An 18,901-nucleotide genomic window follows, 5' to 3' on the forward strand; every position below is an offset into this window, starting at 1 on the left:
AGTAGCCAGCTTAGGCAAATTATAATAAAACGAGACCACACTGAATGAAGGATAATTTCTAAAAATAATTTTGTATAATAAGTGTAAGACAATTCCACACCACTGAACTAATTCTAAAACATCAATAGTTTGTTGCCTGCAACATGACTACATCAGGACTCTTAAACCTCTCATTCTCCAAGACTGGTACCTGCTTTGGAGAAGCTTTTCTTTGATCATGCTTTCTTCAAAATTGACCCTGTTGATTGTACTCACAAGTCTTCAGAATGCAAACAACGATCATAATACTGTCATGGAGCACTACATTATATTTTGCATAAGCTACAAAGAAATTATATGAATTGATAGTAATGGTGTTTCTGAGCTAAAAGTAACCATTTCTGACAAAAAGCATATTTATTGTGGGAAAGGCACGATTAAGTTCTTTCAGATTGTTCTTTCACGCATTACTAAGATGGTGCCAGTACTTCCAAGCAAAACTTCACAAAACAAATTACTACATTCAGATACAAGTTAAGTGTTTTGGCTTGTGAATGGTTTTAATATCCTGTGTAATTTATTAAAAAAACAACTTCCAGGGCCTGACCCCTCTTCACAATGAATTACTGTGAAGCCTGTTACTAACTTCAAGAGGCTGCTGTTCAGAGCCCAACAATACACAAAATTGCAAAAAAAACATGTAAGGTGTTAACACATAAACCTATGGAGCACAGTTACTCCATCATGCACTCATATGTAAGCTGTGCTATTTGCACAGGAATAAGAATAAAGTCACAGTCACTACTTACATCAAGTTCTACTGCTCTAATAACATACACTTTTATGCAACTCTTTTTTTTTTATTGGATATATCAAGAAAGCCATTTTCAAAATAAGAGCTCAACATTTAGGTAGGATAAACATAGACTTTGTCTCTCCTTCAGGAAACGAGGGAACAGAAAAAAGGAGTGGGACCTTTGGAAACCTTTAAAGACAAAAAGCACAAAACTTTTAGATACGCGAGTTATGGTAGAGCACAGGAGGAACAACACATGTATTTCTGAAGAAAAGAAACTTAATACAATTACAATACCATATTTGTCCTTATAAATACATAAAAATATTAACAAGTTCTTACTGGGAAAACAGAACATGGAAAGCCACACACAAAAATCTTGCTTTTCTTCTTACATGTGAACAGAATTCTCAGGTACTTTTTCCACTTTGATTCTTTAAAAATAAATTCTAGGAAGTAACTGGAAAGTCCGATTAGGATATTACTGTTAAAGAGTTTAACGGGATCCATGTGCACTTTTAACTAGGAATTTATAAGCAGTTGTTCATGTTGTTTTCACTTAGAACATAGCATCTGAGTTATTGTCACATATGAAAAAAATGCCTCCGCAGAGAAACTTTTCAAGCCCGAATTCTTCATGGCTAGTTCCCTATGGGTAAGTATTATCCTACATACGTGATTCAAATAATTTTTTATCTAGTAGGATTTACAAGAAAAATAACATTGAACAACTTCTGCTACCTAAGTTACTTAACACATTTTTGCCTTAATTTTAAATATTTCTAAGAGATTAAAGAGTATTTCCTTGAATGGCACAGTTTTAGGTACCTGCTATTTCTATATACAGTATATATATTGGTTTATAAATAACTGCATAACCAGAAGATTGCACTCAGAAAATTACAATATGATGTTTCAACACGTTTGCAGCATGAAGTCTATGTGGAAGGAGTGCTCTAGCTTTCCATGAAGCAGTACATAGCAGATGCTTCCAATTTCTCATTTTCTTTTTGCTTTTAAGAATGTGTTCACACAACCATTCTTCGAATTCCACACTCACAGCAAAACTTTGCCCATTCCACTGGATACCTTGTTCCACATTCATGGCAGAACTTTGATAACTGTACAGGTGAATTTCCTTCGCTGCTTTTTGAACTTCCTCCATTGACTGAGGATGGGTAGTCTCCACTGTCATACCCAATTTTAACATCAGATCTGAAAATCCCCAGATAAAGAACATTCTAAGTAACTCAGTTCAGTATAACTTGATGCAAAGTTATTCTAATCCTTGCAGTGAATTACTGCTATGGTTACTATCATTTTCATGCCTACATATCCTATTTATTTACAGTGGTACACCTTATAACTCCACCCAGACTCCCCTACATATCTCCAGGTATCCACCTTCCCCACAAGAAAACCAAACTATGCCAAAATTTTAGGAACAGTATCAAAAATTTGATTCACTAGTTACATTAACTGGAGTGTTTGAAAAATTAAAACTTAGCTTGTCAAAACAAGAAAGGCTAAAAGAGCAATACAATTTTTATCCTACCCTTTAAAAGGGAAGACAACACACCATTTGTGTGCTTAGCATGCAAATTTCATTAATTTTGAACTGAACCACTCATTTCCCATTTGAAAGACCATTCACTTTTTTTTTTTTTCAACAGCTCCTAGGAGGTTTTTGACATTTCTAAGTGTCTTCTGTGCACATCTGAGACAGCTCATGGCAAAGGTATTCTGTTAGATGATAACTATGCAAAATACATTCAGTATCTTAAACATGTCAAATAATATTGACCATGAGTTTGAGAGAACTATTGCAGAGAACAATATTTTCCCCAACTTCTTTTGTAATAAGTACTCCCCTTTAATGAAGGTTCTATTGCTGACAAAATCCACAAAGTTAAAAGCTACCTTAGGTAACTGTCTGAATTGCTAGTTTTTCTTTTGTTTGTTAGGGCACCCGTGCTCATGGTTCTTGCCACACTAGGAGGGGTCGATGTCCGTGGTTTTGTTGTGCCTCTAAAACAGAATAAATATCTGATGATTTATATACACACAGAGAAATATATACAAGAATAGGCATTTACAAATTATATAAAAAAATTAATTCAACAATCTACACATGAATTAATTGTATGAAAAATATAACTTATTTCCTACCAAGGGCAGATAGAAGAGCTTTGGCATGAACCTGCATGGTTTGGACTGAGTATGACTTGAATCTTACAATGACAAGCTAAACAGAACAGCAAGTCTCTTCCTGTTCATGTGTTTCACTTGCTATCACACCAAAATACAGGTAGATCCTGCACTACTGGTTGTTTAGTGTGTTCTAATGTCTACGTTGACTGACTACATGTCACTTTTTAGGACTGGCAGGGCTTTCAGAGAAACACAATGCAGCTGACTGCAGGTCTTAATAGTTTAAAAAAATATGTGGAAAGGATGCCATATTCTCAATACTTTCTGTCCAACATGAATTTTTTTCTTCATAGCCACAGACTTTATTTAGGATGCATACTTCTCAGATAATGCTGTATAGCCTCTTTCTTCAAAACATAAATATTGTATTTATAAATAGAAGGAGGAGAGTAAAGAAAGTCTATCCAGTTGGGCATTACGGCGTATTTTTTTTCTAGTCTATCACAGAGTTTTTAAAGTTGGCTTCAACAGCATGACCACATAGCTGCGAAAGCTGCTTTCCTCAAGACTCACAGATCTTATGAGAAGCCAGTATGCAACAAATAGCACATCCTAAACATACAGAACCTCTCACTGCTTGCTTTGATGCATAGAGAAATATCAGAATCCTCTGAAAAATATGAGTAACATTAAGAAAAAGAGATAGGAAGGGGCATCCTTTTCTCATCAGTGACCAAAGACAGAATCTTTTCATCATTGCTCAAAGGAATTACCATGCACTGGGATTTCTTCTTCTTTGGCAAGACTTCAGGGACTATGACATCTTGTGCATGACCCACCAAGTTTTTCTGTACGCATTCTTGAACACCAATGCATAAATGAAATTTAAGTTGGGACTGGCTCACGGACATTAAAAAAAAAAAAATTATAACAAGACTCCATTTAAAAAATTAGTCACCAAGAGCCTAATCAGCAACAAAAACCCAGAGCTGATTTTTTTTTTTTTTTTCCTTCCCTTAAGATGAACCTAACTGCTCCTTTCAGAATTATGAACAACTTAGTCTTGGTTTGGTTTTCAGAGTATGTATAAGGAAATGCATTCAACTCCAGTAACTTCAAATGCAACACTGACACAACTGAGGAAGAACATATTAACTCCTGAATTTTAGACATGTTGCATAAAACATTTCTTCCTTCATGTTATGAGTATAGGCTAAAGATGGCTTTTCAGCTCCTTCCATCACTTAAAAACTTCAGTGGAAAAGTGATCAAATGATTAAGCACAAAAGTGGAATAAGATTAAATCAAGTGAAATTGTATTTAACTAAAGTATTCAAGTTTAACAAGAATGGCTTCTACACGCAACAGGTAGAGTGAAACCATCAAAGATTCTGGCTTGCTGGGCAGAACACCAACCTTCTCCATTATATATCCTGTCAGCCCTCTTGTTTAGCAAGGAGATTCTAAAGATGGTTTTATTTTAAAAAAATACTGTACAGACTGAAAAGCAGTACATAAGTTGTATCAGAATTAAAACCTATTAAAAGCTATGTCAGTCTTGCAGAAGTTATGGAATTCCAGGATAAAGTTCTAAATGTAACCTAAATTACATTGTTACAAGTATGCACAAGAGTACACATGCTAAATACTCTATCTTGTGTTATTGCCCCATCTCATTTCACACTGAACAGTGGCCTTTGCATATATCTGAGTAAAATTAGAGCTCAGTAGTGGAAAGAACATATTGGACTGTTAATTTACTTGTTATGGAAGCTAGAAAAGCAGATAAAGAAAAATGCAGCTGTAGACACAGAAATGGTATAATCATAGATCAGTGATGATCAGATGATGCAAAGAACAGAATTTTGTCTCAATTCCTGTTTAGACAACTACAAGTAATTTAAAACAAATTTCTTCAGAAGTATTACTGACTCAGTTTTCTCTGGCTTTTCAACTTAGGACCAAAATACTACCTTTTAAAACTAACAACATTAATTTCTTAAACTGAAGTCTCTCCACGGTGTACTTTGAATCAAATGTTTTTGAACATAAAGCTAGTAGTCCTAGATATTTGAAAGAAATTAACATGAAATATTGTCCACTATTTTTTCCTGTATTTCAACTGTTCAATTCTCTAAAATATGTATAATATACCCTCATCCCACTAGGTACTCTGAAAATTCACCTGATGCTTTAATTCCAGGTGTATACTACAGAAATTTCCCAGAAATCAATGTCTTAAAAACATGATTTGTATGGTGTCTAGTACAGCATACAGGCCACAGATCAAACTAGGAAAAAAGAAAAGCCAAAATACTGAAAAGCCAGACTGAAAATGCACTGTCCAGCCTGCCTATTGAGGGAGGCAGAGTCCCATGAACAGACAAAACATCATTCGTTAAAGGTTTAACAGGATGTCTTAATTCTGAAATGTTTAAATATAGCTCTCTGCATAATTTCTTTAGAATTTTTCCCTATTATCTTTCTAAAAATACAGAAAAAACCAAATCTATTTTCAGACTAGAAACTTCAATAGGAGTCTGATAATTAACTGCAATGATTTCTGCCATTTTTGATGAGTAAATCAACAGCAGTAGCAGGCTGCGCCGTCTACAACTGTGTACATCTAGTTGAATTACCACTGCTTGCAAAATGAAAAACTGAAAGAGATTTTTAAAACAAGCGTGTCTTTTTCTACTTACACATTCACAATGTGGTTGGATTTTGCCATAAAATACTGAAATATCAAGCTTGCTTCCTAGACAGGGCATTTTCAGGTATTTTTGACAGCTATCAGTTACCCACAACAGTTCATAGTTCTGTGCAAAATCATAAATAAATTCCTTATAACTAATGGCATGCACTTTGCCATAAACTGTAACCATCCACATTGCTATGCTCAATTTAACAACGGCCTAGTAGCTATTTACATCTGTTGAATGCTGTTGGCACATAACATATTGAATAACCTCCTGCAAGGAAGGCAGATTTAATCCATGAAGTCGGTGGACATTTCAATAAGAACAACAGTGATGTTATGAAGAGAAGAGTAAATGCCTATACTCTTTCAGAAGTTCTCTTAAGAAGAGAACTGCTCTATGGATAGGGGCTACCGCAAAGCCAAATTTTCAACATCTTAGTAATGTATTATAAAATTAAAAATTGACTTGGTTTTTGGTGGTTCACAGGATTTACAGCTCTACCCAAAGATGCAAAAGAAAAAAAAAATCCTGTTTGTCTAAAATAAGCTCCCCCCACTTTCATTCCTTTAGCTTCTTCAAATAGAAACCCCAGTTGAAATATTCTTGCCCTGTCTGAAAGATACTTCAGCTTTGGTTTCAACACTAAAGCAGCATTAAGACACTTAGACATATTTATACTATTTAAGCATTACGTTCCATATATGTGCCACATAATTCATTACTAATTTCTCTTTTGCAATATGGTATTGTTTATGAAGAATCAGCTCATTTGAATTTGGCATTTTCCAAATTATGTCAAAGGGTTAACCACAATATAATATCTATTTCCTTTTTAAAAGACTGCAATACCCTTTCTTCCAAACTTATATCTTAAACTTGCTGAATATTCAGCAGTCTTTATATGAGATAAGTTGGACTTAATAAAATACTTTACCTCTCATTACAAAGTCTGCCTTGCTTACATTCTTGGACCACCACAGCTATCTTACAGAAGTAGGAGATAAATATTTGACTTTAAGAGAATAAAATTACTTTGTCATAAAACATTGGCCTGTAAGGCAGGTATTTGTACAGTTATCGGCTTAAATGCTTACTTCAGCTTTAAACAATGCAAATTCAGTTTTATCTCAGGTTTACAAAGATAGAAGTTCATTATTCTTGGTCCATCATCAATCAGTGACAGAAGAAATCAAATCTGAGAAAAAGTCTTCATCTTTCCTGTCCTACTACGAAGCTGTTGACATAGCATGAAACAAATACTTATACTAATTATATTATAAACTGTTGTCCCACAGCATTTATATTGAAGACATACTGGGCAGCAGATGTCTCTCAAGGTCACACCTTTACTATTCTGATGCTTTGGTGGAACATTTCTGCAAAACAGATAAACCACGCTGATTTGTAATACTTACTTCTTCATAGGCAACAATTCATTTGGTCTTTTGATGGTACTGTCTGTTTTTGTATCAGTGTCATAAAACCTTTGCACATCTCTTCCAGTTCGCAGTGGTGGGCCTAACTTGTCCATCTCACTACTAAAATATATAAAGGGGTACTCATAAGGAGACTGCTAGATTGCTATTCAAATTATCATTAAAAAAATTAAAGTGCTCACAGTTAAATACTTGTATTCCCAAAGAATTCCCGCTGACTAAATAACCGCACATATCAGACTTTAACAATCCAGCAAACAAAAGGGTTGCTCTTACTTTAAAGAGGAGAGGATTTTGTAGCCTTATATTTGGATTAGGTTTCCAATACATTTTTTTTTTATTCTTTGTTAAACAAAACAAAAAACTAATGCCAGTTATCCTCACAATCTGTACAATGCACTCACATTTGACCTGTTTTCTTTTAAGAATGGCTTTCATAACGTCAAACTTATCACATCTAGAAAAGGGGGCTCATAATTACAAGTCACAGTAACTTTATTAAGATGTTAGAAAATAATATAGATGTAAGTACAAGCCTCCTTAACTTTAGAATTAGCAAGAAGGAAAGTGTTTCCTTTTTCACTTTTTTTTTTTTTTTTTGTAAAGGCTGAACAAAGTGCCCAGAGAGAATAACATGCCTTCCATTCTCTTTTCTTTTATGCAGATGAGAAAAGAACAGAGGAAAGCCTGAAAGAAAAACAACTTTGTTTTAATATCAAAAAACCTACTCGCAATAGACAGTACTATACATATAGGCAATACTTTAATACGTTTTTACTATTATGGATAAAATTTCCAAACCAAAAAGAATAAACCAAGAATCAAATTTTAAAAACATTAATTAAATTAAAAAAAACCCAATCCCAAATAAAACACACCACTGTTCCTCCTACACATCATCATAAGGAGAACTGTAGCTTTTGAGAAACCACAACTTATATTAGAAAAATTAGGTCTTCAACCAAAGTTCTTCATATTTATTGTCTTAAACCATAGAGTAAAACTGGCAAAAAGCCCATTATATCTCCCTCCTGCCTCAATAATATAACCAAAGTTTCTTCTTAAAAAAGCCTAGTAACTTAAGTCTTAACTGGAAAATGATGACAGAGTATTTTTATTGATCTTTTTGAAATTAAAAAACTATAAAGAAACAAACCAAGCAAGATTGATGGAAATGTCTGGGTAGCTGAAGCTTAATTCTTCTGTAAACTTCCCACCCCTAAAGGGAAGTCAGAAGGAAAAAACAAACAAGCAAACCCAACAAAACACACACTCACACTGAGAGAAATAACTTCTTAAAATTACTGTGCACTTTTCTGATTCCTGTCATAAAACCTTAATAAACTACAATGACAGGAAAATTACTAAACAGCTAATTACTGTCAAGGAAGCACATTATTTTTAATATAGCTTTTAATATATATATAAAAAAAGGCTCTTGTGTCTCTCCAACACCCATATCATACTACTTTTCATACTCCTCCTACAATGACATCATATTAAAAGGCACAGAAGCTATAAAGTTTGAAACATAATTTGTTTTTTTGGGAAGCTTCTGGTGTGAACCTTGCAATCCCCATTACATCTCTAAAGCATCAAAGGAAATCTCCCCATAAGGAACAAAAATTCAACAATGCTACATGATATTCAATCATTATAAAGTCAGCACGGAACACTTGAGATTTTAGTCTTGACAATTTAGCCCCAAATAATGCAGGCTGTAAGATAAGTTCCCCTAGCGTTCCTCTTCCCACTCCTCTTCCCAAACAGTTCTAGTTCAAACTAATTAACTCAGGAAATGCTTAATCAATTCCTGTTTGACCAAGTACACACTCTTACATATTTCACAGGGACTGAGAAGCAAGACTGAGCTCTCTGACACTGCAAGACACATACCTCAACCTACCATGATCTTCTTAGCTCTTTTCTGAACCTTTAGCAATTCATCAATATGATCTGTGAACTCCAGGCACCTACAGTGTAGAACACTGAAGGCAATAACCTAGAAGCAGTTATGATATTCCCCAAATGAATACAGTATTCTTTCACACTTCAAAAAAACCCCAAAAACCCAACCCATAAAGACCCAAAGCTGATAGTCCTTTCATGTACTAATGAAAAAAGAGTAATCATAAGAATCTTCTGAAATGCAAAGACCACCAAGGCGACTTATTATTTACCTTGATTTCATTGAATGAAGCGGTGTAAGTTATAGTCTTAATGAAACAAACAAGCTATTTTAAAATATAATGTTTTTAAAGGCTTTACATGCTGTATGGCAAATATATAAGTGGAATTTAAAATTTACTGATAATGTTTAGGAGGGCCATTCATATTGCATTTCAGCTGTAAGACAGTACTGGATGTGTCACTAACAGACATGATTCCCAGAAGGTGTAACTTTGATCAGCTTAACATTAAATAGTAAGTTTTATCCCAAAAATAAAACAAAAATGACAATGCAATTTCTAAGGGTTCATTTGCCGTACTGAAAAACATCAGGTAATTTTCCAAGTCCCAGTAAAAAAAAAAAAAAAAAAAAAAAAATTGTTCATAGATGAAACATGCATACACAATTAATCTGTACATGCAAACGATCCCTATCTGGCCACAAACAGTGGTGTCAAGTTCTGCTAGGCAAAACAGTTCGCATATGGGGGTGGAGTTTGCCTGTTTGCTTAGCCTTAGCCTTCTTAGCCTTCTTCTTAGGAAGAAGAACCTACCCACTTTTTTCTCCTAAAGATCTGATGACATCTGATAGCTTAACAGAACTGCCCTAATAAATGTGAGACAGTGCTAAACTCTGCAGTTTTACAAAATACGTTATCAGACTTAGGATCTTAAAATGATTCACTATCAAAATATAAGCATAACTACAATTTATGTAGAATTAATCTTCCTTTTCCCAGTTATTCGATGTCAAAAAGATGAAATTCTATTTTCACACAAGTGAATGAACATTTTCCTACAGACTACAACAGAGTCACATGCTACTCTTGCACTCTCACTTGCTTCTCTAGGACTCAGAAATGACGCCCTTATGCTACACTTCCATTAATACTTATAACTGACTGTGCTCTTACTCTGTCCAGGCAGAAAAAGAAAACTCACAGCAGAGCTCAGTTGACATATCCTGATCCACATGTGCAAAGTAAGCCTCACTAACACTAACCTAGCTTATGTTGATGATGCTGTGGTGTGCTCCCTCAGCATTCCCTTACTTGTGGAGCAGAAAAGGAGAATTCAAATTAAAAAAAGAAATAGTACAGCAAAAAATGACTTAAAATAAGGAAGCTTATAAAATTTCATTGCATTTCTGATCATACAAAATAAAAATTTATACTGTGATATTGAAGTTGAACTTTATATGAAACGAAATTCAGAAATCTTTCCTTTACAGAACTAAACACCTTAGAGACCCATTTCGTTTTAGCCTTCACCTTTAACACAAATGCAGGAACAGCTTCACGTCCCTTTCACAACAGTTTCAGGCAGCAGTTCAAGAGTGCCACCTAAAGAGAAAGAGGGAAACTGCATGCCTGTATATTTTAATCACTTCTGGATGCTACATTAGCCAGCAGATAGTAATTTCTTGCCCCTTTGCATATCCATCACAGAGAACAGGTACCATGATTCTACAGAAAGAAGCAGTGTCTGATTAAATTTCCCCCCTTCAACATATATATAATTAATCCTTGATTAAATCCAGGCAAAAATGGAAGGTTTCACTTAATTAATATGTAAAAAAAAAAAACCCCGATAAAATTGAGTTTGCCTTAGAACAAACTGCAGGAGCTTGTTTCTTACAGCAAAAACTGGAATCTAAACTAGTCAAAAGAGCTCTTAAAATAGGCTCTTCAATATTTGCCAAGAAAATAAAAAAAAAAAAAATCACATCGTCACTTAACATTCCATTTGAAAGACTGCCCTTAAAACAATACATGTGCAACACTGTGCTCAGTAAATCAGTTCACTAACAGCTCAAACCATGACATCTTACAGCATGAACTCTGACTTAGGTACAACAGAATCTCAGATCTCATGTTACAGTTTGTCATTTTACTGATTAAATTGTAAATGTGGTAAAAGAAATATATCTTGTTTCATCCTAACGAAAGCTACTTTTATGAAATTTTAAAAGCACTTTTATTTAATGAAATAATTCTAGCTGCAATTAGCTATAGCCTAAATTGTAAGACGTTTTAATGTTTGAAATCTGTGTCACTACAGTATTAACTATTCTCACTCTCTGACTTAGGATGTTGACTGTCAGTATCTCATCCATGCCCCGATATAAATTTGTAGGCATTTCAACAGAAGCCTACATATTTCCCCCCTCACACCTCAATACTAAGGCTGAGATGATTAAGGCCAAAATTGTCACTGCTGATCAATCTGAGGCACCTAACTGTTCCATGTTGTAACTGCTCCCTAGACGTCTTTGCTTCAACGTAACTCCTGACAAACTTGTTCTCAGAAGTGAACCCAAAGTAGCTAAAAAAAAAAAGAAAGAATTGCTAGGTCTCAGGTATAACACTTAGGAAAGAGGCACATTTGACAGCCATCTGTGAGAAGACTGGTTAGTATGACCGGCAAGAAATCGTAAGGACCGCCTGCAAAGACAAGAAGAGAACACAAGTCTTTTAGAGCAGAGAAGTGAGAAGAACTGCAGGAAGAAACACACTCATCACTTCCCTACTCTTAAAAAACTGGAAATTGTGTAGGCAATTAAGTGAGGTTATAAGCCAAGCTAACATTCACTGCCTGTCAGAGATCATTATCCAAGAGCTATGCCAACCAGAAGTCACCTATTTGCAGTTAACAGCATGTGTGAACAGACAGAACCTGTGCAAACATCTCTCCACACGTTAACTGCTAGTTGGCTTGCTCACATCACAATTTGTCCTCCAAGCTTCAGAAGAGGAAATGGAAGATTACAGAATACAAAGTAGCTAGCTCAGCAAGCAGCTGACTGGTAAAATTAAATACAACTTCCTTGTTAAGAAGCGAAGACCAAAACCTGTACCACCTCACAAACAAGTACAGATTGTAATCAGAAACTCTATTAACAGGAAAAAGCCTTTCATGGACAGCTGGGATTCAACACTGGGCTCAGAAACATGCCTTCAAATTATCTCAGCTGACATTTTTACTGCGGTTTGCAGACCTACTTGTTTGCCACTCATCAGTAGGTGTTAATTCAACTTCTGAAAATGGAGAATTGTGATATAAAAATCAGTCAGCAAGTAACAGAGGGTGTGATTTTCTGACAGTCAAAGCGTAGGTGCCTACAAACAGCCGTGAAGATGACCTGTAGACCAAAGACTACTAGGACACTGGAGGGGGGAATAAATAGTAAAAAAAAATTTTCTGACAACCTCACAGACTCTGCTTCCAGTCTGAAAGAGTTGGTCCAAGTGGGTGGAGCAAGGTGGGACAAAACTGCATCCTCATGCTACACTGTGTTAGCAGAGAGGTATGACAGAGTTGTAATTCATACTCGTGCATATCTTGGTAAGACTTAAGAGTGATAAACTAAAAATGACTAGTTTTGTGTAATTAATAAAGCTGTCCATCCCCAGGAGTTTTCAGACTGTCCTTTTTCTTCCTCACAAACTTTCTCCACCTTATACAGCCTTCACCAATCTGATACTCATTTTCATAGGAGTAAGTCTTCTTCAATCACCAATGTTATAACTGCAATCACTTTGTTGTATTTTTTATGTTTTCTCTCAGTGCTCCTCAAACTTCTGTAAAATTGCACTAATCTTCAATCTCTTCCATACATTTCTTCTTTGAGATTGTGTGCACTGACTTACCCTGCCCGCCACCAGCCCCACAAAAAATATCAGTAATAGCCTTGATCACACCAGCACTTTCACTGAACTCTAGTAAATCTACCATTTGTTGCTGTTGTAGAGCACTGGCTTCCATTGCCTTACTTGTGTTCATTCACTTCTTGTCTCTTGAGTATTTTAAGACAGGATATTCCCCCTTTTGTGCTAAGAGGGAAGATCCTGTCACAATTGGCCTATGGTCTGTGGCAGAAGCCTCTTTCTTTTATTTCCACTAATTGCAGGAAGTTATGCCTCGTGTTTTCTCCTTTTTTAAGTCTCTGCACTTTTACAAAGAAAAAAAAAATTATAGCTCTGACCACTTCTACATATTCTATAACTTTTTAATCTACTTTGTATCTATTTTTATCACTTGACCTCCTTTGCTGTTATTTTAACATTAGAAAATGCATCTTCGTCTACTTCAGTGTTCCATAAACATTAATTGTGTTTATAAATAAAGGATAAATTCAAAACACTGTACTTCTGAAGCTCACAGGAAAAAAAATGCAAGTCAAACAGACCATAGAGACTTCTAGAACTAGCACAACATAAATATGAAATAAAGCATAAATGACAACATTAAATGGAAACTTACCCTGCTTGCGTGTTCACCATTCCCAATGAGTTTTTATGAGCTGGTGATAAAGTCTGAATTTTGCTCCCACTGGATCCAGATGAAGATAGTGCTTTACTTGAAGAAGCACCTTGCACTTGAAAGCCAGCAGGGAAATAGAAGAAAACATTAAAATTTTGCTGCTGGAATGATACAATTTATTATATATATTTTTTTAATTGTAAAATTCAAAACAAGATTTTTAGAAATATCAAGATCAGTATCTTCACAAGTGTCAAGATACTAGGAAAAAGCAAGCATTTTCCTAGAAATTTACAGAAAACATGTAATTGAGACATAATGTTCTATTCTAATAAAAAACATTGGATCTCAATTACTTTCTTCATAAATTAGTCTAGAATGTCAAAGTGTGTACAAACAGAACATGTTTGACATCTGACGACACCTGACATCAGAATAAGACCAGTGTTTGCATAATTATAATATACATGGCTTGACTATGTATTTACACCAGTTCATGATCATAATCAGCACACAAATTAGTTACAGAACTAAGCAACAGAAAAATCTCAGGTGAGACATCAGTATTTGATACCATTATGCATTACTACACAGAATGATTTTGCAGGTTCGATTCAGAAAAAAACTAATTTGACCCAATATGTAAAACAGAAGAGAATCCTATGTGCTCAGGAGTCTGTGTTGGGCAGATGCCAATCAATGACCTTTCTGACTTTACTTTAAATGACTTTTCACAAAATACACTATATCGATTTCAACAATAAAGTATGTAGCCACCATATATTTAAGTAAAAAAAATAAGGTCACAAAAACACCGATTAGAAAAAAATTGTATTATGAAAAACAGACACCATCTTATACACTCATGTAACACTGAACTCCTATGATTTTTTTACTTCATCAGTTTAAAATCACTAGGCAATGCTGTAGAAGTCCTTCCAGCTATTAAAATTATACTGTTTTTACTGCATAATTTGAAAAACAGTATTTAGAGAGGAAATGGAAAAATAGTAACATTCATTTCATACCTACAACAGTTTTGCTAACACCACTTGGCTGTGGTAAGCGTGATGATGATGATGGTGTTGATCCTACAGAAGGCATCTTCTTAAGTGCAGCAGGCTTGTACTGTAACAAAATACAACCTAGAAATTTAAGCAATTAAATCAAACTATCTATATAACACAATAGGTAGTTATCTCAGGTACTGTGGGAAAACAGATTGATGATTACCTCCTAGGTGAACTGTTTCTAGTACGGGATCATGCAAGTGGTTTCCGCTAGTCTGCTTTCTTATACATACAGATGATACTAGTAGGAAAGATTATCTAACTCAGTGGTTTTGTTTTTTCATTTATTTGTATGTCTTTGTGTATTTTCTACTTGTCTACAGCTTTATCATCTTTTTCCAGAGCTGTCTCATGAGATTAACATTATCACCTCATTACCAGTCAATTTTTAAAAGAATACTCAAGGGCAGGATCATTTTTGCTTTCAAATCTTACTGTCAGCTGTGTGCTATAGCCCAGTCCCAGCACCGATCCAGAATACAGTGTAAGAATCACTAAGTAACTGCTTGTCTCTCTAACTCTTTATAGCTTCCAAAAAAACCAGCATCACCACCAGATAATACACTTTACCACCACACATACATTTTAATCCTTCATTTGTTTTCATCATAAGTTAACTACTGCGGCTTTTACTTTAATACACCTGAATTCCTCTAAGCCTCTAATTAGCCAAAATATTGCTGTCAGTTGTCCTGTAGTCATGTATCTTTGTTTGACCACTTAAGGAACAGTTTTGAATTGGATTCAGAAGACTTGCACAACAGAAACTCAACTTTCTTTACAAATACTGCATCTCTACTTCCTGCTCCTACCCTTAACCTGCCATTTTCACAAATCTCTGAATTACATTTATGACTGTTTTTGGCTTTACAACCACTGCCATCCAATTTATGGATCTCTGCAACTCTCATAAGAAAGGAAACACCTCTTCCATGTTCAGTCCAGCACAAATAATAAAATTACAGAATAAAATAGTTAATTCCATTTAACAGCAACACACTATTTAACAAGCTTGATTTGATGTCAAATGCAAGCTACAAGTTAAGAAAAATGTTGTAGTTCACCTGTGTTCGAGCAGGAAGCTTTCCTTTGGTATCAGCTGCCAATTTCCCCTTATTAGTAATACGTGCTGCTTGTTCCTTACAGAAATTGATGTGTCTGTCAGCTGCATTTTCATTAAATCTCCTCTGACAATATGGACACTGAATGTAATCTTAAAAACATAAAAACCTTACATTAATAATGTGTTTTAAAAAATAATGTGCTTAAAAGTATTTTAAAGACCAGCCCCAGCCCTACCCCCAGAAAACATTAAGGCCTCTTGAATCTGAAAATTAAATATAGATTGCTGGGGAAAAGAATATTGTCCACATGTAACACAAAAAATGTTTCTTGTTTGATGGATAAGAATGGGAAGAGTGGTTGAGTATCAGAAATAACCTAGACAAAATCAGAAACACTTGGAGAGATACTATTCAGCAGAGTAGGTGGCCAAAGAGGTGCATGGACATGGCAGGGATATCAGCTGGAAGAAGTGGAGAAGAGGCTAAACAAAAAAAACCAAAACAAACAAACAAACAAACAAAAAACCCCAAAAAATCAGAGTTCAGTTTGTTCAAGATATGAAAATGTATTAAAACCTTTCCCATACAAATAGCAAAAGACAACAAAATCTGTTTCCTCTAGGAATTTTGAAAGGACTAAGAAATACTAAATGCAATACTGGAAATGACCATTAAAAAATATCTGAAATTTAACCAAAAAAAAAAAAAAGAATCTGAGGAAATCCAGCCATAATTAGGGAACATCTATAGAGATGTGCAAAACAGCGTAATTGGTGGATGTATTATTTTTCAAGATTAATTTAGTCACATTACAAACAGTACTACCTGCAGGAAATACTATTACTAACATTGGGGAAAAAAACAGAAAGGCTATGTAAATGTTTAAAATACTAGAAGTTCCCTCATCTGTATGCTGGAAATATACCTCTTATATACACTGCCCTTGGAAAGTAAAATGTTTGCACCGCAGTTTCAGATAGACATTTTGGTGTTTAGAGATATGGATGTTGAATTGCCCAGAATACAGTATTCAAAACCATGTAAACATCAACTTCAGAAGAGCTGGACACTGGCAAAGCAGGTTAAATTAGGATGTTCCTAGGTGATTTTAGAAATGTATCAGAGAAAATGAGGACAGATTCAACAGTCACTGCCTCCAAGATTACAATTAGATATTATACGATCCAAAATAAGATTTTGATTACATTTTACTACTCCAAATGCAGCAGACCTGTCTTAAGTAGTTAAGCCTTTAAATTAGTAAAAAATTTTAAGTAAGTCAAATGATGTAGTGGCCACCAAACCATGAACCGTGACCCAAGAAGTGTGAGCAAAGGACACAAGAAAAACACAGAAATCCTTCAGAGAAGAAATGGCAGCATGGAAATCTCATGTGGTAACAACAATGAATTTTTATTTATTTTACATAAACTCCACTACTGTCAGAATACTCAAACATAAACTATACCTTAAGAGGTAGAAACTCAGAAGCAGAAGAACTATAATATCTTTGTAGTCAAACCAAGTAGGCCCAAACAAAGTTAAAGATTAAAAAAAGCAAAATAGCTGACTAAAGCAGCTATGAAAGCCCCTAGATAATAAGAAGAGACATTTCTAGCTGGCATACAACTCGGTTCCCACAGAAGCCCACTAAAGTAAACAGATCAGACTGTAGAGGATTAATGTATACTCTTTTTGAGAATCAGGGATTCTATCTTCATCCTTTTGTAAAATGCTTAGCACCAGTCAGCCACCTGGCTATCTGGAAGCACTGTTCGTACTGTCCAGAAGAACTGTTAGGATTTAATTGTAAGCTTTATAAAATACAAACTAATCAAAATAAGGTGGCAGCACACATAGGCAGTCAAGTTCAATGCAGATGGGGTGACAGTCTTTCTTAGTATTGTAAGGCTATTCCACACTTCTAAGGAAAAAGGTGGAACAGGAGATCGAAGAACCAGCAATACTGCTTGTTTGCAAACTCAAAGAATGCAATTAAGTAGGAAATATTAATACAGACCTCTTTCCTTTTAAAGGAAAAAGACTAGCAGCTAGTTAGAAATAGGCATGCTGAAGACAGAGCTGAGTAGGAGAGGATGGATATATCCCATAATACCATGCATAATTCTCCCTCTCTACTACATGTAAAGTAAAAAGGGAGCAATAGTAGCTGCTCCTGCTCCATTTTTGTTCTGTTCTATTTGCAAGAAGAGAATCCACTGATCAGTCCATGCATCTTCTCTTTATTCCTGGTTCCCTCCTCCTAAGTCTTACCCACTGCAGCAGGATGAAGCCAGGAGACTAAAAACAGTAGGACTTCGCTTGGAAAAACTAAAAAACAGAAGGGAGAGAGACAGAGGCACAGTATCTTTCTCTTCCCTTTACCTCCTATCTGCTTTCAAGCAGGCTGAATAGAGTTACTTCCTTCACTTCAAACTAATTCACAGTCTCTGGAACCAAGAAAGCACCATTTTAGTATCTTTTCCCAGCTAGATTGACTGCTGGGCTCTTCTGCTTGTAATTCAGAACCTATACAATTAGATTATTAACAATCCTTTCCATGATCAAGCCTTATATTTCTTATCCACAGCATTAGCTATTGGTTTTACTTTCCTTTAAAATATATATGGCGTTTCAAGATAGTGTGTACTGAATGCTGAATAATAGGACTTCACTTCTTACTATGAATGGACAATTCCAATCCTAATACTGGACTAACATGTTTCCTGTAGAGAAACAAGGTAGAGAACACTCACATCCTCACTTGACAAGACAGGCAGAAGCAAACATGATTTTCTTCCGTTTTTCCCAATCTTTCTGAAAGTAGCCACTGAGCTGATCAAAGGGTTTAGCTCTTAGGACAAGAGGAAGAAATATATTCTCCAACCTATTATCACTGAAATTAACTGAAAAGTAACTTCCTTCCTACCTACCTCAGACTGCTTTAACACTTCACCCAGCCTCAGTTCTGAAGGCACCCATGGACTGTCACTCCTTTGTTAATACAAATTCCACACAACAACATCTCACATACCCACCACATGAGGAAGGATCACATGCACTCTAGAGCATACATTGCATACATGAAACTGGAATGTGAATTCAGCAAGCAATGGGAGAGACTACATTCAAAGAATAGTCAACGTGCATTCTTACAACGTAAATAGGGTGTGGGTGTCCAGCATTGGCAGCTAATTAAAAAGACAGCCTACTCTTTCTGAGTAGTTCCACTGTTGCGGACAGAAACAAGGTTTTGAAACACTTTGTCCAG

At 35.3% G+C, this 18,901-nt stretch overlaps 1 protein-coding gene across 1 annotated transcript in view; it reads right to left on the bottom strand.

Moving 5' to 3' along the window:
- Positions 1-1,740: 1,740 nt before the first annotated feature.
- Positions 1,741-18,901, bottom strand: part of ZC2HC1A (zinc finger C2HC-type containing 1A) — a gene marked incomplete at its 5' end in the record, with an annotated part of 33,192 nt that continues 16,031 nt past the window's right edge. Inside the window, 6 exon segments of the mRNA XM_081996414.1 lie at positions 1,741-1,990; positions 2,696-2,803; positions 7,044-7,166; positions 13,497-13,611; positions 14,525-14,624; positions 15,631-15,779. Of these exon segments, the coding sequence (XP_081852540.1) occupies positions 1,804-1,990; positions 2,696-2,803; positions 7,044-7,166; positions 13,497-13,611; positions 14,525-14,624; positions 15,631-15,779 (782 nt within the window).

The sequence above is a fragment of the Phaethon aethereus genome, assembly GCF_964289735.1.
Source record: "Phaethon aethereus genome assembly, chromosome: 2".
Lineage (NCBI taxonomy): Eukaryota > Metazoa > Chordata > Aves > Phaethontiformes > Phaethontidae > Phaethon > Phaethon aethereus.